Source organism: Cervus canadensis, chromosome 15, assembly GCF_019320065.1.
Source record: "Cervus canadensis isolate Bull #8, Minnesota chromosome 15, ASM1932006v1, whole genome shotgun sequence".
Classification (NCBI taxonomy): domain Eukaryota; kingdom Metazoa; phylum Chordata; class Mammalia; order Artiodactyla; family Cervidae; genus Cervus; species Cervus canadensis.
This window is the reverse complement of record NC_057400.1, coordinates 54,093,172-54,120,420: the sequence shown is the minus strand read 5'-3', so window position 1 is coordinate 54,120,420 and position 27,249 is coordinate 54,093,172. Positions and strand designations below refer to the sequence as shown.

The following is a 27,249-nucleotide window of genomic DNA, read 5'->3' as shown; positions in this document are numbered from 1 at the left end:
AAATATTAAAAAAAAAAAAAGAAATATAGCCCTTTGGGGAAGAGAACAAAAATCACCTATAATCCTATCATTCCCCAAATTCATTTATCTTTTGGATAAACAATAATGTCTAAAACAAGTATTTTTATCTAAAGCTCTGTTTACATTTTCAGGACTCTTGTAAGTAAAACCTAGGCACTTATGAGTTGCGGGAAGCCAGTGGTGTTCTTTATGGTTATACTATAGTTTAGTCATTTCTCTGCTTTTGGCTTGTAGGCTGAATTTAAACTATAGTATTAAAGATAATACCGTAAGAAATATCTTAGTGCATAAAGGTTTTACTGGGATGGAAATTTTGGGTCAACTGGTACGAATAGTTTTAAGAGTCTTTAAATACCACCATCAAGTTTTGTCCCAAAATTAGTTTCCTTGAATGAGATTTCCTTTTAAATTAATTGAGTTTTTAAAAGCAAGGAGATATTAAATTTTCTCAATTAATTGGTGTCATGTAAACTTAAAATATCAATCTGATAATCTAATATTTATGTTATTACCAGGGATAGGCTACCATCTTCTTGTTCCAACAGAATCAGAGTGGATCTGGTTCTGAACAATTGAGGAAATTTATGGAGTTAAGAAATTCCAGGAGCCATCATTAAAAGATTATTATTCTAATTGTCATGTTGTCTAAAACATGTTGTTCTAATTGAGCATAGCTAGCACAAGCTACTTTAAGACTCAAATTGAGAAAGACCAAATCTTCCCCATGAGAAAAGTTCCTAAAGGTTGCCACTTGAACTCTCATAAAGTTCTTAAATTATTATTGTACCATTTCAGGGCCTTTTCAATGTATCATTCCAAATTCAAGGGACTGTTGGGCTTTTTTGTACCTTTAAAAGCTACAGTCTCACTTGAGCATTTGCTCAGTTTGGTTTTCTTTGAGTTAATAAAAGGACAGGGGAGGGAGGCGGGAGTGGGGATCGGGATGGGGAACACATGTAAATCCATGGCTGGTTCATGTCAATGTATGGCAAAAACCAGTACAATATTGTAAAGTAATTAGCCTCCAACTAATAAAAATAAATGAAAAAAAGAGGAAAAAAAAAGGACATAATATATGTGTAGGTTCTTTGTAAATTGTGCATCGCCATACGAATACAAGGTGGTTTTATACTTTTAATATTAATGATTCGTTACCATTGATGTTTTTAAATTTTCCAGTGTTTTATGTCAGAATGTTATAGGTGAACCTACAATGTTTTATATAAGGAATGTGTTAGTTATGTTTATTCTTACTCCTCCTTTTTTCTCTGGTAATCAAAAATAGTCTTTTAGCAGGGAGTGAAAGTAAGTGTTAAATTTGTTGGCTCTTGGCTTGAGTATGCTCTGATGCAGATTATGCACATTATTGGGCAATCATGCCAATTAAGGGCAACCCAGGGTCCTGGAGAATTGCCAACCATAGACTCTGAGCCAAAATTTTGAAGCAATGCCACTGGTGTGAAGAAAGGAAGTGGGACACGTTTCTGTGTATTTTTTTAGCGTGTCCATATGGTCAGGCAGCTACATAAGAAGGGAATTGTCCTCTTGAGTGAGGCAGTTGATCTTCGCGGAGATGGAAGTGAATTTTGACTCCGTGATTGTTAAATGGATTGGAGAGCTACTTCGGTGCTGTTCTTGTCGCTGCAGCGAAGCCGGCCCAGGGCCAGGCCCTGGGAAACACAAGCACAGTTAAACCCAACTGCTCCCCTTCGATTATATGGCAGTACTTTGTCTAGAAAACTACAGGAGAAGGTGGGAGGTTTTGTTTTATCAAAAAAGGTGGAAAGCTTGCAGTTTCTGAATTGACTTTGTTTCTTAGGTTTCACGGCATGATCTCCCGAGAAGCTGCAGACCAGCTCTTGAGTGTAGCCGAGGGGAGCTACCTCATTCGGGAGAGCCAGCGTCAGCCAGGAACCTACACTTTGGCTCTAAGGTTGGTCGTGGACCTGTAATTATAACTGTGCCTCGTTCAAAACCCTCTTAATAGAGGGCTTTAAATTTTGAAAGCATCCCGCATGTAATTGAATTGGTTCTTGTTTTCTTGGGACCTAATTACCATTTTAATAGCTTTGAGACTCTTAAAAATTCCTCATGAATGGTAGCACTCAGTAATTAAGAATTTTTAAGGCATTTTTATTGTAGCTGTTTTCTTATATTTCGTCTTACCCATTCCCTCCCATCTGTCCTGCTGTGTCAGCGCCCATCTATTTCTTGAATAAGGAAAGGAACTAAAGAGAAAAGATCTTTGTAACTTCTAAAATTAAAGCCAATGTCATTTCTCTTAAATTGGCTTTTGGTTCGGGCAGCTTTCCTTGGGAACGCCTGGCTCTTTCCTATCTATTGAACTTTGCCTGGCATTTTGACTGTTCTTAGCTTACAGCACAGTGGCCAGAAACAAATATATCCATTAACCCTGCAGTAATAACAGAATAATAATACAATAGCATGCTTATCTGTTGGGCCTACCTCCTGCTAGGCCTCTAACCTCATTTAATCTTCGTAACAGGTCTAGGATGTGTATCCAATTATTGTCTCCACTTTATAAATAAGGAAATACAGGACCTAGAGGTTGAGGAGCTTGGCCAGGGTCATACATTTAAAAATTCGTGTAGCTGGGATTTGAACCTAGGCAGTTGGGTTTCAGAGTCTATGCTCTGAATCACTCCACATTGTTGCCTCTCCAGAGGCTTAGAATAATTATCAGTTGTCTTTGTTCACTCCTTCGTTTGTTCGTGTGTGCAGTCACTTATATGTTTGGAAAAGTTTAAAAGTAGAAACTTCGTTTAAGAAAGAAGTCAAAGAAATAGCATTTCTTTTGGTAACCACAGAGAGACAGTAGAAAGATGATAATGTCGCTTAGGACTCTGGTATGTTTTAACTCCTTCTCCAGTCACTTATGCTTGGTAAGTGAGCAGGAACTCCTCTTACTCCCACCCACCAGATTTATTATTAATCTTTCTGGCAAAAGAATGATATAATTCATTATTTCTTCATGCTGAATTTGGAATCAATGGCATACTTGGAGAACAGAGTTGGTAATAGGAATTCATGGAAATTTGCTCTTTATGGAAAATTATAAAATGTAAATCCCTCTTCAATTATTAATTACATATTTTCCAGGTTTAAGTTGTGACATATGGGGAAAAACATCTGGGCTGGGAATCCAAATACCTATTCCTGTTGCCACTAAATAAACTAAAAGATTGATTTGGACAAATCACCTATATTCTTGAAGCCATCTTCATCTTTCTACTCTTACCATTTTATAATTCTAGGATTCTGTGACATCGCGTAACCCAAATAGATAGTCATCTGAGTGCCTGGGGCAGATAAGCCTTTAACTACAGGCTCATGGGGCAAACAAAGGAAGAAGGAGGTGGGGTGAGAGGAAAGAAAGAAATCTGTACACTCTTCCTTTTCCTTTTGTTGCCATCTCCCCACCTTCTTCTGAGATCCGGTAGCAAGTTCGAAAGCTAGAATTGGAACTCAGTTTTGCCACCCTGCAATGTTCAGATACTTTCCATTATACCACATTGCCTCTCATAATGTGGTTATAATGCTGATTTTACTGAATGACTCCATCATATGCCCTGCGGTGAAGAATTCAATTTAGAGACAAATAGCACCCCTGCCTTCCCAGCTCTTCCTCCTTCCTGCATTCTCTCCCTCACTACTACTACTCGTGGCTTTATTTTATATCACTCACTGTCCACTCTGGCCCAGAAATCCTAGAATTGGACTGAGGAATAGATCAACATGAGTTTGATGTATAGGCCTTGGGTAACATGCAGCTTTCCTTTTGTTATGGAACAATCATCATAAAGTTTTTACATGGCAAAGAGATAGTAAAAGGGGTTGTAGTGGAGGTGGGGAATTTATAAATATGCTTTGTGAGCAATTTAAATGCTAAAATATGATTCTCTTAGTTTTGAACTAGATGTATGGTGGGGAAGTGTTAAACAGAATGTGAAATAGTTGTATTGTTTTATCTATTAATCTTATCTGATACTCCCCATTTCAACTAATGATTCTCCCAACTAACATCAGTTTGTTTTAATAGAATGTGTGCCCCACTGAAGTAGGGGGGCAGTTTGAATTTATAGCCATCAGTGTTCATTATGTTGTTGTCCTTGTTCATCATGCATTTTCTGTATTAAACAGGCCCTAAAATTAGGAATAAGTTGTTGAACTCAAGTTGTTCCATAGGCACCTCAACCTCAGTATATCTAAAACCAAGATCATCAGTTTTCCTACCAAATACGCTTGTATTCCCTTTAATAGCTGTTGATGCTGTTATTTAGCCATTTCATAAGACCAAAAGCAAAACACCATTTTCTTTTCTCTTAGTTCTGTTTTAAGATGTTTGTAGGCTTGGCCTTACTCATTGAGAGGCTTCCATCTTACACTATTATCAAATACTGTATCCCATATCAAATGTATATTTTTTTGCTCTTGTTTGTGTTTTGAAATATAAATTGCTTTTGGAATTAACTTTAGTAGTTTTCCTTTTATGTTTTGGAATCATATCTTTTTTTTTTTTAATATATTTTATACCTTTTCATAGACTCTGGAAAGCCTAAAATACTTGTACCTGTATTATCTAATGATTAAAAGAACTTTTTTTCATCTTGCTCATCTCACACAGCCATACCCAACAATCATTTATTTCTTAAGTATTTCTCACATTTCACCCTCCCTTTCAGTCAAGCCACCTTCTGGGTTAGTTTGATGAGAAATTTCTCTATATCCAGCCTTATTCTTTCTAATGAGTGATCAGTTGTAAAATCTGATGCAGTGATCAGCAAAGTTGTAATGTTGAATGGGACACAAGGTTTCAAAGGCCACACCTCCCTCTATCATTGGCATCTTCCCCATACCTGGGGAAGCCTAACCTTTACTGATGATCTTTGTGTACAATGTAAGTTATTAGTTCAGGAAGTATGTGTTGTATGTGTGCTGTTTCGGTATCAACTTATTGCAGTCAGGAAAGAGATTCTCATTGCATGACAGGAAAGGTTGTCTGTGGTTGACGTCTCACTTTCCTCTTCATTGTCTTCTTCTTGTACACTCCTGTTTCAGCCTGAATTTCTAGCCAGGCCTTGTCCTGCTTTTCTGCCTTTGCTGTTGTGGACCACTTGGTTTAGGAAAAATGATTGTTGCTTAGTCAATGTCTTTGTATCCAATGAAGCATTGGACATACATCCACATGGTTGGAGACTGCAACTGAAGATAAGATGCTCTTTATACCCTGTAAAAAAAAGATAAGATGTTCTCCCAGGCACTAGGTTATACCTCATGAAACATGAAGTGATTCCTGTCATTTTGGAATTTTTTTGTGTTGACTTTGACAGCATTTGTGTTAGTTAGTTATAGTTTAATGAGCTATCATGGTATATATCAGCTGCAAGTAACCTAAAATAATTTAAGAAATTTTGTTGAAGACATTTTTCTTTATATGATTTTCATAGTTTTAGAATGACTTCTTAAAAAAATTTTATGAGTCATTCTATAACTTTTCTCACTAGAAGGAAAGCTTGTTGAGTTCAGTATTGTGGTATATATGGAATAGCAAGTGAAAAAGATATGACTGTCCTTGCTTTGTATTATCCTTTTTATTAGATGTTAAATATATACAAAAGAACACTTATAAGAAATATAAAATTATTAAATGTCATGTTACTATAACTTTAGAGCTATTCATCATAAACTATTTTCTGACTCTTCTAAGTTTCTTTTTCCCCTCTGGACTTCTAATTTCCTGACTTCCATCTCTCTGAACTTCAGTTTGGACATTTTCTGTTGACCTGCCTTCCAGTCCACTGGACCTTTATTTGGCTTTCTTCTCCTCTTTTTGGTCAGCTGTAAATCCACTCATTGAGTTCCTGTTTTCATGTATTGTGTTACTTAGTTCCAAAATTTTCATTTGCTTTTTATTTTTTTTTAAGATTTTAATCCTCTGATGAAATCTTTTTCTTCTTTTTTCGATCTTTTCCTATATATTCTTGAACCATAACCTATCAAAACAGTTGTTCTTTATAAGTAACTGTTCAAATTACATAAGCACTGTACCACGAATTCTTGGAAATGTGAAATAAGAAAGTAAAAAGACTAGTGGAGAGCTAGTGTAAATGATCATGTGAAATGGCCTTTTAAATATTTGGTATCTATTTTCTCATTCCCACCACTGTTCCTAATAAGAATCTGGTTCTTACCAGATAAAAGTCTGGTTTTCTTTTCCTGTTTTAAAAGAAGGAAGAAAGTTGAAATGGGTACCAGTTACACAGTGTAGCATAGTGGTGGTGGTTTAGTCGCTAAGTCATGTCCAACTCTTGCGACCCCACAGACTATAGCCCACCAGGCTCCTCCGTCCATGGGATTCTCCAGGCAAGAACACTGGAGTGGGTTGCCATGTCCTTCTCCAGGGTGTAGCTATGTAGGTATTCATTAAAGTCATTTCCTTATTAGATAGTGAGGATCAGTCCATGATACAATCCTTCAAATCTTTTAGTCCTGACCAACTTCTTATTAAAGTAGTATATTCCGTTTTAGCTTTGGTAAATAGTAAGAAAATCTAGTGTGTGTTCCACAGAAAGTTTTAGGCAAGGCGAGGCACCAAAGTTATGTAAATTCTATTTTGATAAAGTTCTTTTGCTGTAATATTTTGAACTTGATTTAAAGTATTTTCCAAACTGACTTCAAAATAATTTAATATTTTAAAGATTATATAAAAACCTGCATCATCAAAAATAGCAGCACATCATCTCAAAGTATTTTATAACTATGAAAATAGCAATTTTCTTCACAGAGTAGAAACCATAGCAAAATGAAGTAATGATTCTTCTCTGCTGATTGCAAACATCAGTAAGAAATAACATTACATATGATTTAGGATCTTTTATTGAGTTTTTGAATTCTACCAGATATTATCCAAATGGGTCAAAAAGGAAGACATTTAAGCTGCCTCTTAAAGGTAAAATGTAAGTTTGCCAGGTAGAAGGATAGGATGTGATTAATTTTTAAAAAAAAGTATTTTGGGAAGAAGAAAAAGTCGAGGAAGGAATATTTAGAACAGTGTGGAACATTTGGTGTATGGCATGCTTCTGGGACTCGGGGGTGCAGGAAGTTAGCAATAGGATTGCCAGGAAAGACTGGTATTTCATGCTTAAGAATTTGAATTTTATCTGTAGGAAATAGGAGTCACTGAAGACTTTTAATAGAAGAGAGTAGTGGTTATTTGTAATATTTGCAATGTTAAAAATCATTGTGGGAGCAATAAGAATAAATAAATAAATGGATAGGATGGTGGAAATTAAGTTTTACCAGAATTACTTGATAATTAATTTAGTAAATGGTTTTCCTTGGGCAATGGAAAACTGATCTTTAAAAGAGTTTCTAGTTACTTTATAGATTTTCAAGAGTTCCTTATGAGGAGAAATGTTAACTCCAAATTTGGCAACTCTAGAGACATTCCTGTTGAGTCAGAGTCATTTTAGTTTCTCTGTATTGGGTAATGAGCAGGATAACACATGTGCTACGAGTTTTGATGATCCCCAAACCCAGTGTTTAGATATTCCAGAACAGATTTTGGAAATATTCCAGATAATGATTTATACCTACAGTCCTTGATGCTTCCTACTGATTTTATACTGACCATCAAAATAAGAATTATTTGTAAAAATTTTAGATACTGGAAAGCAATGAGAATTTAAAAACTAAGGAAGCAAAATGTTTGGGCGTATTTATTATATTTTCTTTAAAAAATATTTGATAAGTTCTGAAGTATACCCTATGTTAACCTAAAAAATAAAATTCACTATCAGGATAGTATGTATAGTATCATACTATTTAGTGTGTGTGTGTGTGTGTGTGTGTGTGTCTGTTTAGGGTGTATGTGTAAGTAGACAACTCTCTAAAAGAATGATTGCCACTATTCACAGTGTTATCTCTTGAATAATGAACTTAAAGGTGATTTTTATTAATACTTCTCCGTACCTTTCTGATTTGCCTGGTATTTTTAAAACAATGTCTTGTGTATCATTTTTTACAATCAGACAAAAATATCAATAGGATTATTTTCATTTTAAGAAAAATCAAAGACACTAGCTGGAACCTTGGGTCAAAATGGAAGATAGTACCTTCTAAATCATTGAAGATCTGACTGTAAGTGAAATGTATCATCATATTTAAATCATTGATCAGAAGAATTAGTCAGCCTTGAGGGAAATAGGCAAGTCACAGAAATGTGTTCTAGAGTCCAGGATCTATGGGAGAGGGTAGTCTTGGCCAACACTGGCAGTGCTGTATCCAGTATGAGATGCTCCTAAAGGAACAGCGTGAGTTTCCCTGCCACTGAACATGATCAGTTGGGTTTGTTTGATGCCGTACTGGTCATAGCATGTGAGTGTTTATAAAACTATACTGCCTTTCCCAAACTCATTTGATCACGATACCCTCTTTTTGTGGAATCTCTCTGTGAAACACTCTGAGAAATAATCTATTAAACATTTGATTCACTTAGTTCCTCTGACTGTGGACTCCATGATCACTGAGTAACTTCTTTTTTTTGAGGGATTTTTTTTAAACCATTTTTTAAATTGACATTTAGTTCATTTACTGTATTGTGTTAGTTTCAGGTATATAGCAAAGTGAGTTACTTTTATATATATACATTCATATGTATATATATACATGGGCTTCCCAGGTGCCACTAGTGGTAAAGAACCTGCCTGCCAGTGCAGGTAGACGTTAAGAGACATGTGTTTGATTCCTGGGTCAGGAAGATCCCCTAGAGGAGGTCACGGCAGCCCACTCCAATATTCTTGCCTGGAGAATATCATGGACAAAGGATCCTGGAAGGCTGCAGTTCATAGGGTCTCACAGAGTCAGACACAACAGAAGCAACTTAGCACACACACATATATATACACATATGTTTGTGTATCTGCCTGCAGTGTTTATAAATCTGCCTGCAAAGCAGGAGACATGGTTTGATCCGTGGGTCGGAAAGATCCCCTGGAGAAGGAAATGGCCACCCACTCCAGTATTCCTGACTGGAGAATTCCATGGATAGAGGAGCCTGGCGGGTTACAGTCCATGGGGTTGCAAAGAGTCAGACATGACTGAGAAACTAACATTTACTAGATTGTGTTTATTTATATATATATATATATGTATGTATGTATGTATGTATATACACATATGAGTATCAGTTCAGTCCAGTCCAGTCACTCAGTCGTGTCCGACTCTTTGCAACACCATGAATTGCAGCATGCCAGGCCTCCCTGTCCATCACCAACTCCCAGAATTTACTCAAATTCATGTCCATTGAGTTGGTGGTGCCATCCAGCCATCTCATCCTCTGTCGTCCCCTTCTTCTCCTGCCTTCAATCCGTCCCAGCATCAGGGTCTTTTCCAGTGAGTCAACTCTTCGCATGAGGTAGCCAAAGTATTGGAGTTTCAGTTTCAGCATCAGTCCTTCCAATGAACAACCAGGACTGATCTGCTTTAGGATGGACTGGTTGGATCTCCTTGCAGTCCAAGGGACTCTCAAGAGTCTTCTCCAACACCACAGTTCAAAAGCATCAATTCTTCGGCACTCAGCTTTCTTCACAGTCCAACTCTCACATCCATACATGACCACTGGAAAAACCATAGCCTTGACTAGATGGACCTTTTTTGGCAAAGTAAAAAATGCTATCTATGTTGGTCATAACTTTGCTTCCAAGGAGCAAGCGTCTTTTAATTTCATGGCTGCAGTCACCATCTGCAGTGATTTTGGAGCCCAGAAAAATAGTCTGACACTGTTTCCACTGTTTCCCCATCTATTTCCCATGAAGTGATGGGACCAGATGCCACGATCTTAGTTTTCTGAATGTTGAGCTTTAAGCCAACTTTTTCACTCTCCTCTTTCGCTTTCATCAAGAGGCTTTTTAGTTCCTCTTCACTTTCTGCCATAAGGGTGGTGTCATCTGCATATCTGAGGTTATTGATGTTTCTCCCGGCAATCTTGATTCCAGCTTGTGCTTCCCTCCAGCCCAGCGTTTCTCATGATGTACTCTGAATATAAGTTAAATAAGCAGGGTGACAATATACTGCCTTGACGACTCCTTTTCCTATTTGGAACCAGTCTGTTGTTCCATGTCCAGTTCTAACTGTTGCCTCCTGACCTGCATATAGGTTTCTCAAGAGGCAGGTCAGGTGGTCTGGTATTCCCATCTCTTGAAGAATTTTCCACAGTTTATTGTGATCCACACAGTTGAAGGCTTTGACATAGTCAATAAAGCAGAAATAAATGTTCTTCTGGAACTCTCTTGTTTTTTTGATGATCCAGGGGATATTGGCAATTTGATCTCTGGTTCCTCTGTCTTTTCTAAAACCAGCTTGAACATCTGGAAGTTCACGGTTCACGTATTGCTAAAGCCTGGCTTGGAGAATTTTGAGCATTACTTTACTAGCGTGTGAGATGAGTGCAATTGTGCGGTAGTTTGAGCGTTCTTTGGCATTGCCTTTCTTTGGGACTGGAATGAAAACTGACCTTTTCCAGTCCTGTGGCCACTGCAAAAGCTATATATTAACATATATAGCACTATATATATAACAGCCCTGGTGGCTCATTGGTGAAGAATCCACCTGCAATGCGGGAGACATGGGTTCAGTCCCTGGATTGGGAAGATCCCCTGGGCAAGGAAATGGCAACCCATTCCAGTATTCTTAGCTGAGAAATCCTATGGACAGAGGAGACCAGGCTACAGTCCATGGGGTCACAAAACAGTTGGACATGACTTAGTTACTAAAATAAAACAAACGTATATTTAGATTCTTTATCAATATAAGATATTACGAGATGTTGAGTATAGTTCCCTGTTCTGTATAGTAGGTCTTTTTTGTTTATCTGTTTTATATATAGGAGTGCGTATATGTTAATCCTAAACTCCTAATTTATCTCTACCCGCATCCCCTACTATTGGTAACCATAAGTTTGTCTTCTCTATGTTGGTGAGTCTGTTTTTCAAGATTGTTTTGGATATATGGGACCTTTTTTGTATTTGTGTACAAAATTTATTTTATTTTATTTTATTTTTTTTTGTATTTGTGTACAAATTTTAAAATTTTCTGTTCTAGTTCTGTGAAAAATGCCATTGGTAATTTGATGGGAATTGCATTGAATCTGTAGATTCTTGCATAGTATGGTCATTTTAACAGTGTTGATTCTTCTGGTCCAAGAACACAGTATGCCTTTCTATCTGTTCATGTCGTTTTTAGTTTCTTTCATTGCATTTTATATAGTTTTCAGAGTATAGGACTTGGCTTCCTTAGGTAGGTTTATTCCTAGGTATTTTATTCTTTTTGATACAATGGTAAATGAGATTGTTTCCTTTTCTTTTTCTGATATTTTGTCATTAGTGTATACATGCAAGATTTCCATGTATTAATTTTGTGTCCAGCAACTTGACCACATTCATTGATGAGCTCTAGTAGTTTTCTGGTAGCATATTTAGGATTTTCTACATATAGCATTGTGTCATCTGTGAAAGGTGACAGTTTTACTTCTTCCTTTCCAATTTGGATTCCTCTTCTTTCTTTTTCTTCTCTGATTGCTGTGGCTAGGACTTCTAAAACTGTGTTGAATAAAAATGGCAAGAGTAGGCCTCCTTGTCTTGTTCCTGATCTTAGAGGAAATGCTTTCCGCTTTTCACCATTGCATATGATGTTAGCTTTGGCTTTGTCATATATGTGGGTTTGCCATGTATGGTCTTTTGAGTGGGTTTGTCCTATGTGTCCCGTTGAGATGTGTTTCCTCTGTGCCCACTTTCCAAAGAGTTTTTTAAAAATCACAAATGGATGTTGAATTTTATCAAAAGCTTTTTCTCATCTATTGAGATGATCATATGGTTTTTATTCTTCAGTTTGTTGATATGGTGTATCACATCAATTGATTTGTGGATACTGAGAAATCCTTGCATCCCTGGGATAAATCCAACTTGGTCATGGTGTATGATCCTTTTACTGTATTGTTGGAATTGGTTTGTTAGTATTTTGTTGAGGATTTTTGCCTATAGAGGTCCATCAGTGATATTGGCCTGTAATTTTCTCTTTTTATGGTATCCTTGTCTGCTTTTGGTATCAGTGTGTTGGTGGCCTAATAGAATGTAGTTTTCTGACAGTGTCTTTCAATGTGGTTCATCTACAGAAAGAAAAAACTTAAAAATGGATAGGCTGTTTGAGCTTTTGAGTTATTTCTCATTTTCAGTTAATAAGTTAGAATTAAATGTTGGCAGTAAGGGGAGAAAAGAAGGAAAAAATATATCAGATTTCTTCTGTTGAGTAAGTCAGATAGCTTCCTCATTTTTTTCTTTTTTTCTACCCTCCTTCTTGATTAATGAACTTAAAAGATTCCTTGTTGAAGTGTTGAATTGATAGAGGGAGAAAAAATTTAAGAGCTAACTGCCTCACCAATTTTTTTCTTCCTGTTTTCTGATTTTTTTCCCTGGACCAAAAAAGATTTACCTCCTATCCCGTGTTCTGAAACATGTACTTATGGCAACCAAGCACTGTTTCTATGTATTACAAAAATTCAACCTTTTTCTTATTTTTAAACTGTATTCCAAAGCTTGCTTTTTACATTTATTGTATCTTAGTCTTAAACTTTTCCCTTCTTTTGGTTATGAATAACCTACCAGTTCACCCACTTAAAGTGTGCAATTCAGTGGTTTTTAGTGCATTCACAAAGTTATGCAACATAATCAATCTTAGAGCATTAATCACCGTAAAAAGAAACTCCATAACCCATTTGCAGTCAGTTCCCATTTCTCCTCAACCCACCCAGCCCCAGGGAACCATTAGCCTACTTTTTTGTCTCTGTAGATTTATACATCCTGGATGTTTCATAAGAGTGGAATTGCGTATAATATGTATTCTTTTGAGATGACTTCTTTCTCTTAGTGTATTTCCAGGGTTCATCCATGCTGCTGCATGTATCACTACATTATATCTTTTTATTAATAAATAATATTTGAGTACTGTTCCACTGTTTGGATATATATTTTGCTTGTCCATTCAGCAGTTGATGGACATTTGAGTTTCCATTTTTTGGCATCACGAATAGTGCAGTCACCATGAATAATGCTGTGTATGAGGCTTCATGTGGGCATGTTTCTGTTTCTCTTGGGTACATACCTACGAGTGAAATTGCTGGATCATATGAACTGCCAAATTTTTCTTTCCAAAGTGGTTTTACCATTTTACAACCCCACAAGCAATGTGTGAGGGCTCTATAGTTTCCCCACTCTTTGCTAATACCTGTTGTTAATGTCTTTGATTTAAACAGTGGGTGTGACATCCTAGTGAGTATGAAGTGATACCTCTTTTGATTTGAACTTTGCTTCTGAATGGTACTTAATTTTTCAGATTTTATTCACAGCATGTTTTTTATTCCTTGATGGTCTGTCTATTGAAAACTTCAGTTTCCTCTCAAAAGTTTGCATCCATAGCAATGGGTTTAGAACAGAAGATAGAGAAGTCAAAAAAGCAGATTTCAAGATATTTTTGGTTTTTGTATTTTTAAGGCACAGCATAAAGCATATTTCACTGAGTAGTTCTTTTAGGATGGAATTGAGTTTCAAGTACATTTTGTGGCTAATCAACAGTAACTGACACGAGAGGGAGAATTCTGACTCTCTGGCTGTCTACCCTGAAAGAGGAACTAGAATATGACTTGTGTATCTACTTTAAGAGGCAGTAGGAAACATACCAGATTCTTTTAAATGTAAGAGCTGTTTCTTGGTAATGAGAACACCTCCATAAAGTGTTGATAATGTGCCTCCTTTCCTGTGAATGATTTGCATATGCAAATATTTTATTAATGGGCCTCCTGGTTTTTTCCATATAATAGTGAATGTTTACTGAATATTGACTGTATCAGGGAGTATGGTAAATACTGTTTATGAATTATCGTTCAGTATTTTCTAGTACTTTTTCATGTTGTGGCACCCACTGAAAATTGTGCTGTTATATGATACACTTAAGAGTAAATGTGGGGGGCTGACTCTGCCAGATGTGAGCAGCCCAAGGACTTGAGCTACATCAGACCTCCTGGCCCCTGAAAGGGCCAGCAGATTTGATATCTTGTAACTCTGACCTCTAACTCTGATATACAAGCTGGAAAACTCAGTTTTATTTACAAATAAGTACATTGGTTAGATGCTGTAGTTTTGCATTTTACAGATAAGAAAACTGAGGCTTAACTTCCTCAAGAACAAAAGCTAAGAAACAGAAAACATAACTTACGAAAAACAACATCCAAAATAATAAAACATGTAGCCCTTACGTAAGTTGAAAAGGGGTGTGTGGCACAAGAGTAAACCCTTAGCTTTTAAGTCAATGAGTTTTTAATAAAGATTTTTAAGTTACAGTACCATTTTTATAAAGTGGATAAACCTTTGTTTAAAGCCTTTAAGGATGAAATTTATTCCAACTAATTCTCAAGAGTTAACTTTCCATCCCTCTCCCCTAAAAAAAGAGAAAAGTCAAATTAAGTATATATCACGTTTAGTTATGTAAGGTAAACTTCCATTATAAAATCATTTCATAATCATATGTTCTTGTAAGAATAATTTTGTAGTGAGTTTGGATTCCTTTTCAGAGAAAAACAGCAATAATAATCTCTAAAAATAATAGTATTCTTGAATCCATGTCACTTATAATATCTTTTGATTATGAAAACAACATATGACTGGTAAAAAAATTTTTTTTTCAAATAAGAATGGTATATAGTTATATTGTACCTTACTTTCCCTCCACATACTTTTAGTTCTAGTCTATAGAGATAATGCTATTCACAGTTATTTGTCTATTCTTCTAGAAGTTGGTCAAGTATAAAGTATATATGCATTTTTATGTCCTGTATATACATTGTATTTTATTATGTGATAGTTATTAGGTAGAGGCTAATTATAGAAGCAGAGATCCTCTCTAGTCTTTCCAGATCTTTGTCCTATTGTCTGTTTGACTGTATAGTTATGTAACTAATAGACAGTGCCTTTAAAAAGCTATCAATACTTGTTTATTTAGTCTTAGCTGATAGTTGGTAACCGTTTAAGAACATTTTGAGCTAAAGTCTGTGAGTTTAGATTTAGTTCTTATGATGGGGTTGATGATTAGTAATAGAATGGGTAACAAGATGATTAAATGGGCTCCTCTCATAATGCACCTGTTGCAAATGCATTTCCACTTGTAATTTAATTCATTGTGTCTTTCAGTTTAGAATGCTGGTAAGATTCTTGGCTCAGCTGGTAAAGAATCTGCCTGCAATGTGGGAGACCTGGGTTTGATCCCTGGGTTGGGAAGATCCCCTGGAGAAGCGAAAGGCTACCCACTCCAGTATTCTGGCCTGGAGAATTCCAGGGACTATACAGTCGGTGGAGTCGCAAAGAGTCAGACACAGCTGAGCGACTTTCACTCTTCACTAAGATTCTACTAACTCCCCTGGTGGCTTAATGGTAGAGAATCTGCCTACCAATGTGGGAGATGTGGGCTTGATCCCTAGGTCAGGAAAATCACCTGGAGAAGGAAATGGCAACCCATTCAGTATTCTTGCCTGGGGAAATCCCATGGACAGAGGAGCCTGGCGGTCTCCATGGGGTTGCAAAGAGTCGGACACAACTGAGTGACTAGACGACAAACAACAAAGATCTATTAAGGAAAGAATTCCTAAGAGAATGGTAATTTTTACAACTCTGTGATTCAGTATGAAGAAACTATTGCTACTGTATTAGAAAATGGTAAAATGCATTGAAGTAAAAAAATAAAATTTCGCTATTGAAAAAAAATTTCTAATTGAATCTCAGATCATTAAGTTGACTTATAAAGTGAACCCAGCCAAAGAGTTCCTAGGTAAAGTCATAGGTTATAGTAGATATTGGTACAGGGGCTTTCACATTTTTAAAATATGAAAATTGAAAGCTCTTTCATATTTAGGAAGAAGGATCAAAAGGAACCAGAGAAGGATTATGTGGCTGGTGGGCGTTGACGTGTAATGTACTGTGTGTTCTCTTGATCTGATAGCTCATGATAGGTTTAGTCAGTTACCATGGTTTCACTTCATTTCCTGCAAACCTCCTTGTTATGCTATTTGGAATAAGTGAAAAATAGTGTTCTGCAGAATAATCTTTCAAAAATGTTTTTCTGCTTCTCTTAGTTAAGCTTATGAATCACTTTTGGGGGAAATTTTCTGGATATAAGAATATGTGATAAAACACATGACAGCAATAGAATTTAGTAGTCCTGCAGTGTCAAAAAATTAAAATTGATAAAGAGGATAGCATAGTTTACTTTAAAATGTAATGCCATGTTGTCAGTGCCATAAGCTTTAAAAAATATTGGCATAATAATTCGTATGAAGGACCCTCTGGTCAAGTGTGCTTTAATAAACCATAGAAAGTAGTTTTGATATGGAACAGTAGGGAATGGGTAGCTTAAAATAAGGCATCCCTTACTTGAAAAAAATATAGATGTATTCCTAAAAATGGGTTCCAGATTGAACTGTCTGGTAAATCCACAAGAGTGCATAGCTGTTTCGAGAGATTAGCTTTTTCCTAATTTGAAAATATACAGAGAACAATATTTGGGGCGGGGGGGAAACAGTAAAAAAAAAAAAAAAGCAGAAATAAAAGCAAAAAAAAAGAAAATCACCTCTGATCTCACTAGTCACGGATAATCACTGTTAAAATTATAATGTATGAAATTCTAGTACTTTCCTGGGTTGAATAGAAATGGCTTCATATACATTTTCTTTGTATCTTGAACATCTTCCATGTCAATAAATATGTAAGAACTTTGTTACTTGAGGTTAGTTCTTCATAAGGTCTGGTTTCATTTTTCAGGTTTTTTTTTAACTGTTGTCACTTTTTATATTTATTTCTTTAAATTTAGGTCCATTGTACACTTTTGTTTATTTTTTTTTAATTTTTTTTATTTTTACACTTTTGTTTATTAAACGTGCACTAGAACAATATGTAAAATACAGAAAAGTAGGAAAAGTGCCCCCAAAATAAAGAATGTTTTTGGCATTTTTTTTAAAAAGTATTTTGTTATTGTTTTGTTTCTAAAAAAATTGTAATGATATTCTCTGGGTGCTGGGGATACAAGGATCAACAGGATAGTCAAGAAATCTCTCTCACCTTAAGGAGTCTGTCAGTGAGAGGGTTAGACTTTAATGAAATTGTCCCGCAAACATAGAATTAAAAGCTGAGGCGAATGCTGTGGATGGGAAGCACAGGTGCTGTCACTGTACTAAGGAGAATCTGATCGAAATTCGAGGAATCACAGTCAGGAAAGCTACTGTGTAGAAGTAAAGTCTGATTTGGGAACTGAAGAATGTCTGAGAGTGAGAGCGTGAGGGAGAGAGCGACCCAAGACCAGCATGAGCAAGGCCTCTCAGGCTGAAGCAGCCTCGTGCCGAGCGGAAAGACGCTAAAGAGGGAGCGGCTGGGGGCAGAGCGTGAGCCGGAGAGTGAAGGGGTGAGGTGCACCATCTCCTCCTGTGGGCCATGTGGAGGGTTTTTCTCTTAGGGAACCACAGCCAGGTTTTAAGCTGGAATGTGATTTGAGCCAAGTTTGAATTTCTTTTTGGTTTCAGGAGGGCAATAGTTGAACACACAAGAAAGTTAACTTGTTAAACTTTTCTCTTAGTGACTTGTGCATGTTCATTGCCCAGGCTTCCCTGGTGGCTCAGACAGGAAAGAATCTGCCTGCAATGACCCGGGTTTGATCCCTGAGTCAGGAAGACCCCCTGGAGAAGGGAATGGCGATCCACTCCAGTATTCTTGCCTGGAGAATTGCATGGACAGAGGAGCCCGGACTCTGCAGTCCATGGGGTCACAAAGAGTCTGAAACGACTGAGCAGCTAGTACTTTCCTTTCATGTTCATTGCCCTGTAAATTTCTTGCATGTTATATATGCAACCATGTATCATATTTACTGGGCATATGTTCTCTTTTGTTGGTTTTGACATAAAATATTTTAATTTTATGTGGTTACATTTTCAGTGAATCTTTTTCTTCCATTCTTCTTTAGCCTGGAAAGCACCGCCTCCACAAGAGATTTGATTAGTTAAATTGGTTCTCTTCTACTTTATGATGTATTTTACACACTTAACCTTTTAAGTGGACAGGGAGGCCTGGCGTGCTGCGATTCATGGGGTCGCAAAGAGTCGGACACGACTGAGCGACTGAACTGAACCTTTTAGTCCCCACTAACTTATTTTGATGTCATATGAGGTAAGTATTTCCCCAATTATACCAAAGAAAGTATTATTTTGGGTACTTTCTTCCAGATATTTGGTGTCATAGAAGTAAGGTAAAATGAATTTTGTATTTGGTGCATACTGCATCTTATTCTGGAGATTTTTTTTAAACTCTGAGAATCTTACAATAAACCAAGAAGAACACACATAAAAGATAATAATTTGTTCAACTTTCTGTAAGTATTTCCCTAACTTTTTGACTACAAATAGTGCTTATTAGTACCTCATATCATAAAATATATTTCCAAGTAGATTTATTTGCTAATTGAGAACCAGTGGTTCACATTCAAATTCTAAGTAATCATTTCTTTCCCAACTGTTAAGGGTTATTTTTAACATCATAATGCTGTCAACTATACTGTGGACTTTGCCAAACTTCTCCAAATTGAAGTTATGTTTATTTTTCCTTTCTTTAAACTTTAGTTTAAAAGACATGGTTAGTTATGTAGATCAGGTGTTGGAAAACTTTTTCTGTTAAAGATTCAGTAGCAAATATTAGAGATTTTGCAGGCCAATTGAGAATATTATGTTATGTAGATACTTGGACACAGCTATTTAAAATATAACCATTGAAAAATATAGAATCCATCTTTAGCTCGTTGGCCTTACAAAACCAGATAGTGGCCTGGATTTGGCTGGTGAGTTATGGTGTGCCCACCCCTGATGTAGGCACTATCTGTGTTCCTACTACTGCAGTGGGCAAATCTTTGACTTCCTTATGCATTCTAGAGTAGATGTATATACTGGGTCATAGCCACAAGGAAAAGAAGATATTTGCAGAATGGTTTTACAGCTTTGTCTTGCTTCTGTTGTTCAAATATAATTCCTGTTATTCTTATCAGTGATTTTTAGACATCTATACCATGATGGGGCGTCCCTGGTGGCTCAGACGGTGAAGAATCTGCCTGTGGTGTAGGAGACCTGGGTTCAGTTCCTGAGTCGGGAAGATCCCTTGGAGAAGGGAATGGCCACCCATGCCAGTATTCTTGCCTGGAGAATTCCATGGACAGAGGAGCCTGGCAGGCTGCAGTCTGTGAGGCTGCAGAGTCAAACATAACTGAGCAACTAACATACATGATGGCTCTTTCTGATTTGTATTTGCTCTGTGTGTCCTCTCCTGAGGGCCCTTACCTTTTTAATTTCTAAAACTTTTTCTGCTCTTTTTTATTAAAAAAGATTCTACTATCTTAAATGTACATTTGAAAGGAAATGAAGAAAGTCGCAATGCAGTGTGGGAGCCTTGGAGGCAATGGAGCCTGTCCCACTGGTAAAAGAAGAAGTTTAAAGCTCTGGATTTTTCCAAAGGAACTTTCCAAGCAAATCCAATTGCCATCAAACTTAAATTCTGCTCTTGATTTTCACTGTATTGTTATAACAGACAAACGCAAACATCTTTGAGGGTGGTAATATCTAGATAATGGGAAATAATTTAGAGCCTTTCTGTTTGCATGTGTTTTAGCTCTTATTTTGTTACTGTCATAGAGTTCTTAGGGTAGCTGGTGGCAAATGGTGACAGAAAGTCATTCATGCTATTACTTTAAAAAAATTTTATACTGCGAAAGACATGACCTCATAAAGGAAAATCCCCAAGTAAAAGAAACACAAGTGCACTATCTTTTGTGGTAAGGAATAAGAATTGGAATTCAGTTCAGTTCAGTCGCTCAGTCATGTCCGACTCTTTGCAACCCCATGAACCGCAGCACGCCAGGCCTCCCTCTCCGTCACCAACTCCAGAGTTTACCCAAACTAATGTCCATTAAGGCAGTGATGCCGTCCAACCATCTCATCCTCTGTCATCCCCTTCGCCTCCTGCCTTCAGTCTTTCTCAACATTTTCACATAAGTCAGCTCTTTACATCAGGTGGCCAAAATATTGGAGTTTCAGCTTCAACATCAGTCCTTCCAATGAATACCCAGGACTGATCTCCTTTAGGATGGACTGGTTGGATCTCCTTGCAGTCCAAGGGACTCTCAAGAGTCTTTTCCAACACCACAGTTCAAAAGCATCAAGTCTTCTGTGCTCAGCTTTCTTTCTAGTCCAACTCTCACATCCATACATGACCACTGGAAAAACCATAGCCTTGACTAGACGTCTTTGTTGACAAAGTAATGTCTCTGCTTTTTAATATGCTGTTTAGGTTGGTCATAACTTTGCTTCCAAGAAGTAAGTGTCTTTTAATTTCATGGCTGCAGTCACCATCTGCAGTGATTTTGGAACCCAAAAAAATAAAGTCAGCCATTATTTCCACTGTTTCCCCATCTATTTGCCATGAAGTGATGGGACCGGATGCCATGATCTTGGTCTTCTGAATGTTGAGCTTTAAGCCAACTTTTTCACTCTTCTCTTTTACTTTCATCAAGAGGCTTTTTAGTTCCTCTTCACTTTCTGCCATAAGGGTGGTGTCATCTGCATATCTGAGGTTATTGATGTTTCTCCTGGCAATCTTGATTTCAGCTTGTACTTCTTCCAGCCCAGCATTTCTCATGATGTACTCTGCCTATAAGTTACATAAGCAGGGTGACAATATACAGCCTTGACGTACTCCTTTTCCTATTTGGAATCAGTCTGTTGTTCCATGTCCAGTTCTTACTGTTGCTTCTTGACCTGCATATAGGTTTCTCAAGAGGCGGGTCAGGTGGTCTGGTATTCCCATCTCTTTCAGAATTTTCCACAATTTACTGTGATTCACATAGTCAAAGGCTTTGGCATAGTCAATAAAGCCCAAATAGCTGTTTTTCTGGAACTCTCTTGTTTTTTCAATGTTCCAGCGAATGTTGGCAATTTGATCTCTGGTTCCTCTGCCTTTTCTAAAACCAGCTTGAACATCTGGAAGTTCACAGTTCACATATTGCTGAAGCCTGGTTTGGAGAATTTTGAGCATGAATTGGCATTAGGTTTGACCAAGAGTTACTGAGTAAGCATCAGTTTCTAATGCAAAATACGTGTTTATTTTTCTCCCACATTCGAGAAATCTGGAAGTATTTCAAGGCCAATAGCCCTCTGCAAGGTGGCAGATCCAGACTGGTCCCGTCTTAACCATTTTCCTGTGTGTGGCTTACAAGTTTATCTCAGGTGACTACTGGAGTGCCAGACTATTTCTGCTTTTCAGCTAGGAGACAGAAAGGGTGAAGAGCCCTGTCACTGCACTTAGTTCCCATTGGCTGTTCCTAACAGCAAAGCAGAGCAAGCTGAGAAATGTGGTCTTCAGTTTAGGGAGCCATATTCGCACCAGAGAATCTGAGGGTTTTTTGTGGAGTAACTCTGACACAAAAGTAAATGATGGGTTGCTGTCAGACTTTGTCTTATGTAGAGGCAGGTCATGCATTGTGGGAAATGCTAAAAGCTGGTTCTTGCCTTTTCCTTTTTTAGCACGTACCTTTTTGTTGATAGGCCTGGAAGAGAACAGACTAATCAGTTCAGCAGCGCCTTGTCTCTCTAGGGTTGTCAGAGCTACCTTGTTTAGCAAACTTTCCAATTTCATGGTAATTATTTTTGTGTTGTTTTAATCATGTGTTTCTTTGCTTTCAAAATAAAAGTACGTATATTTGTATCAATAGCTCAGATCACCACTAGATAGGTTGATGAAACTGTTATGAACTAGGAAGAGAAAGGATACTTTTTATTCTATACAGCTGAACTTTGGAGTGTTTTAATTTTTTAAAATTATCTTAACAATAGATACAATCTATCTTAGAAGTGTCTAAAAAATACATTTATGTATATTTGTATTTATAGCTCATACATGCACGTGTGGGCACATACACATATGCACTCACCCCTCCCCCCAGACACAGATTTCTTTGAAGATGGTTTTGTCATGATCCTAAGGCAAATATTGGTCTTTTGTCATTGATGCTGCAAGGATAGACTTCTTCCATGTCAAAATATAAAAGAATGAATGTACTTTCCCTTAGATTATAATGTATAAAGTAATACAAAGGTAGTAAGTATACAGAGTGATTCAGATTTTACTTATTTGGGGAAAAATCATCTTTCCATTCTCTAAATTTCAGTGGATTTCACAAAGGGGAATATCCATTTTGAATTAGAAAAAGCATGAGGTTCCAAATAATTAGCCAACTTTTTTTCTAGTCACATTTTGCCAGAACAGATTGAGAATACAGCAGTTTTAGAATTTGCCAGAATATATCAATAGAAAATGGGGAAAGCAACTCTTCTCTTTCTTTGCTTCTCTCCTCCTTCCCTGTTTTTTCATATTTATAAGCTGTTTCACTAAAGCATATATGATATGAATGTTGATATGACATTTATAATGTAGATGAAAATATAATTTATGCCATTATATGATAGGTGCATATTATGTATATGGTTGGTGATATACATTAAAATTTAACTAGTTAAGTCTGGTATTTGTCCCCAAAATATGAATTTTGAAGATTTATTGATAAGCAGAATGAAGTACATTGATGTTGGAAACAGATATGTATTATATTCATGCACCTACTTAATTAAACTGTCCTGCCATATATCACCAAATACTTTCCAGAAAACTGACTTAATTGTTCTTAGTGTTTAAAGAACTGAAGATTAAGAAAAGGTGACAGGTAGGTGACATTATATCTTAAAAACAGAAGGAAATCAAGCGTGTACTGAAGATTGGAAAGAGGGAAGAGATCACAGATTAAGATGTAATGAAAGAGGTTTGTGGTTTTCTCTGTTACAAGCTTAACCTTGTTGTTGAGTCATGTCTGACTCTTTGGGACCCCATGGACTCCGGCACTCCAGGCTTCCCTGTCCTTCACCATCTCCCAGAGTTTGCTCAAACTCATGTCCATTGAGTCAGTGATACCATCCAACTGTCTCATCCTCTGTTGCCCCATTCTGCTTCTGGCCCTCAATCTTTCCCAGCATCAGGGTCTTTTCCAGTGAGTCGGCTCTTTTCATCAGATGGCCAGAGTATTGGAGCTTCAGCATCAGTACTTTCAATGAATATTGAAAGTTTTTTGAATGTTGAGTTTTGAGCCAGCCTTTTCACTCCTCTTTCACCATCATCAAGAGGGTATTTAGTTCCTCTTCCCTTTCTGCCATTAGAATGGTATCATCTGCATATCTGAGGTTGTTGATATTTCTCCTGGCAATCTTGATTCCAGTTTGTGAGTCTTGATTCCAGTTTGTGAGCCCAGAATTTTGCATGATGTTCTCTGCATGTAAGTTAAATAAGCAGGGTGACAATATATAGCCTTGACTGCTCCTTTCCCAATTTGAAACTGGTCTGTTGCTCCACATCTGGTTTTTAACTGATGTTTCTTGTCCTGCATACAGGTTTCTCAGGAGACAGGTAATGTGGTCTGGTACTCCTGTCTCTTTAAGAATTTTCCACAGTTTGTTGTGATCCACACAGTTGCAAGCTTTCTCATAGTCAGTGAAGCAGATTTTTTATTTTTTTAAATTCTGTTGCTTTTTCTATGATCCAGCGGATGTTAGCAATTTGATCTCTGGTTCCTCTGCCATTTTTAAATCCAGCTTGTTCATCTGGAAGTTCTTGGTTCAGAGACTGTTGAAGCCTAGTTTGAAGAATTTTGAACAATACTTTGCTAGCATGTATAGTGAGCGCAGTTGTGCAGTAATTTGAACCTTCCTTCGCATTGCTTTTCTTGGGATCAGAATGAATACTACCTTTTCCAGTCCTGTGACCAGTGCTGAGTTTTCCAAATTTGCTGACATATTGAGTGTAGTACTTTAACAACATCATCTTTTAGGATTTGAAATAGCTCAGCTGGAATTCCATCATCTCCACTAGTTTTGGTCGTAGGAATGCTTCCTAAGACCTACTTGACTTCACACTCCAGGATGTCTGGCTCTGAGTGAGCGACTACACCATTGTGGTTATTTGGGCTAGTTTGTGGTTTTCTGTTTTAACAGACTTAACCTTTGTTATACCCAATACATAGAGAAGTTAATGAATTACATAGCAGTGTCCTGTTCTCTCAGGAATATAAACTGGCTTTTTATACTCTTTTGCAGCTATAATAAATATATATAGGTCTCATATATAAAGGAAGTGTTTTTTTTTTTAAATTTTAGGCTAAACCATTGTGACATCCTTTTTCGGCTTATGTGAGTAAAACATTGAAGCTGGAAATAGTCAAGGACTTCATAAATACCATGTAAATATTCATAGATCTGGCTTTAAGAGTTCAGTATAGGTGCTGTCCTTAAGTAATCAGTAAGCGTTTCACTTTTTACACTAGAAATGCTTCGGTGTCTAGATTTCAGTCACATTTATGTCTGTCTTCTACTGACTGAAAATATTAATAATCCTTCAATTCTCCTCTGTCAATAAAGATAAGTAATTCCTATTGGTTGAGCTGAGGGAAAATGGAAACTTTGCATATATATAATAAAAAATAAATATAATAAATTCTTTCAGATTTCAGAAACCTCCTCTGCCATGGATAAGGATAACTTTTCAAAGAGCATCATGGACAGTGTATAGGTTAAGGATAACAACTTGTTTTGTGTGAAGAGATGTATTTGGATTTGCTGGGGAAGAGCAGTTATTAGTTTGTCTCAGTGGAGTATCCCTTCGGTACTCGTAATCAATACCCTCATTTTTCTGAACGACGTGTATACATACACATATATCTTTTTACTCTCAATAATTTTTAAGTATAGGTTATACTGTTGCTTACTCTGTTCACATTGTTGTAGAGTGCGTCTCTAGAACTTTGTCATCTTGCATGGCTGAAACTGCTGCCACTGAACAACAATTCTCACTTCTTTTTCCCCCCACCCCGACAACCACTATTCTCCTTTCTGTTTCTATGAGTTTGGTTACTGTAATATCTCATGTAAATAGAATTACGTGGTATTTGTCTTTTTGTAATTGGCTCACATTTCTGTATCCATTCATCCTTCAGTGAGCATTTAGGTTGCTTACGCATCTTACCTGTTTTGAATAATGCTGCAGTGTATATGGATCTGCAAATATCTCTTCAAGGTCCATTTTTAGTTTTATATATGTGTATATATATCCTAAAGTGGGATTGCTGGGTCACATGGTAGTTCTGTTTATAATTTTTTGAGGAAATTTCATACTGTTTACTGTAAAGGTTATACCATTTATAATCCCACTAACAGTGCATAAGGGTTCCAATTTCTTCACGTCTTCTCCAATCCTTGTTGTTTTTTGTCTTTTTGATAGTGGCCATACTGTTGGCGATGAGGCAGTACCTCACTGAGGTTGTGATTTGTACCTCTCTGATGACTAGTAAAGTTGAGCATCTTTGTGTAAGCTTGTTGACCATTTGTATACCTTTTTGGAGAGCTGTTATATTCAAGTCCTTTGTCCATTAAAAAAATTTTTTTACTTGTATGAGTTCTTCTTATATCTCCTTGTCTGATATTGGTTTGTAAATATTTTCTCCCATTCTGTAGGTTACCTTTTCACTCTGTTGATTGCTTCCTTTGCTGTGCAAGATTTTTTCAGTTTGATGTAGTCCCATTTGTTTGTTTTTGTTACTTGTGCTTTTGACATTATATATAAGAAATCATTACCCATTCCATTGTCTTGCAACTTTCCTCCTGTCTTCTTCTTGGAGTATTATAGTTTCAGGTCTTACATGTAGGTCTGTAGTAGATTTTGAGTTAATTTTTGTTTATGGTATCTTCATTCTCTTTCTTTTGGATACCAGTTTTGCCAGCATCGTTTGTTGAAGAGACTATCCTTTTGGCCATACTCAATATTTGCAATAACTTATATGGTTAAATAATTCCAAAAAAGAAAATATATATTTTATATATATATAAGTGTATGTATAAAAACTGAACCACTTTGCTGTATACTGTAAATGAAAACAACATTGTAAATAAACTGTACTTCAGTAAAACAAATTAAAAAATTTAAAAATCTCTTTAACATCTACATGAATGTTTATTTTTGGGCTCTCCATTCTGTTTTGTTTTAGTTTTGTTGACCTTTCTTTATTTTACTGTTTTTCTATTTTCTATTTTATTTCTTTTCTAATTTTTGTTTCCTTTCTTCTGTTAGCTTTGATTTTAGTTTGTTATTCTTTTTTAATTTCTTGAGGTGTGAAGTTAGGTGGTTGATTTGAAACTCCTTTTTTAATGTAGAGGTTTATTGCTATAAAATTCCTTCTCAGTATGTTATGTTTTCATTTGTCTCAAGATATTTTCTAATTTCCCTTGTGATCTTTTCTTTGACCTCCTTGGTCATTCAAGAGTGTTGTGTAATTTACACATATTTGTGAGTTTTCCAGGTTTCCTAGGGCTCTTGACTTTAGTTTTATGTTGTTGTGATTGGAAAAGACATTTGGTATGATTTAGTTTTCTTAAATTTGTTAAAAGACTTGCTTTGTGACCAACATGTGATACATGAATGTTCTCTGTGTGCTTGAGAAGAATATGTATTCTGGTGCTGTTGGGTGAATGTTTTGTATGTCTTTTAGGTCCAACTGAGGTATAGTGTTATTCAAGTCCTCCCTTTTCTTATTGATCTGTCTGATTCTATCCATTATTGAAAGTGGGATATTGAAATCTACCATGACTATGTAACTGTTTCTGCCTTCAGTTCTATGAATGCATTTCATATATGTGGGTGCCCTAATGTTAAGTACATATATATTTATAACTGTAATATGTTCCTGATGAATTGACCCTTTATAACTTTTTTCCTGGTTTATAAAAAAATTTTTAATTGAAGTATAGCTAATTTACAATGTTGTGTTTTTCATATACAGCAAAGTGATTCAATTTTACACATACACATACTTTTTTATATGATTTATTTCATTATGATTTATTACAGGATGTTGAACCTAGTTCCCCAAGCTTCATAGTAGGACCATGTCATTTATCTATTTTATATGTAATAGTTTGTATCTGCTAATTCCAAACTCCTAAATTTAATTTATCCCTCCCTTTGGTAACTGTAATTTGTTTTCTGT

General features: G+C 36.5%; 1 protein-coding gene across 1 annotated transcript in view; it reads left to right on the top strand.

The window, feature by feature from the left end:
* Positions 1 to 27,249, top strand: part of CHN1 (chimerin 1) — a 194,715-nt gene that overhangs the window by 67,316 nt on the left and 100,150 nt on the right. Inside the window, exon 6 of the mRNA XM_043487847.1 lies at positions 1,841 to 1,954. Coding sequence (XP_043343782.1) covers positions 1,841 to 1,954 — 114 coding nt within the window. The remainder of the gene's footprint in view (positions 1 to 1,840; positions 1,955 to 27,249) is intronic.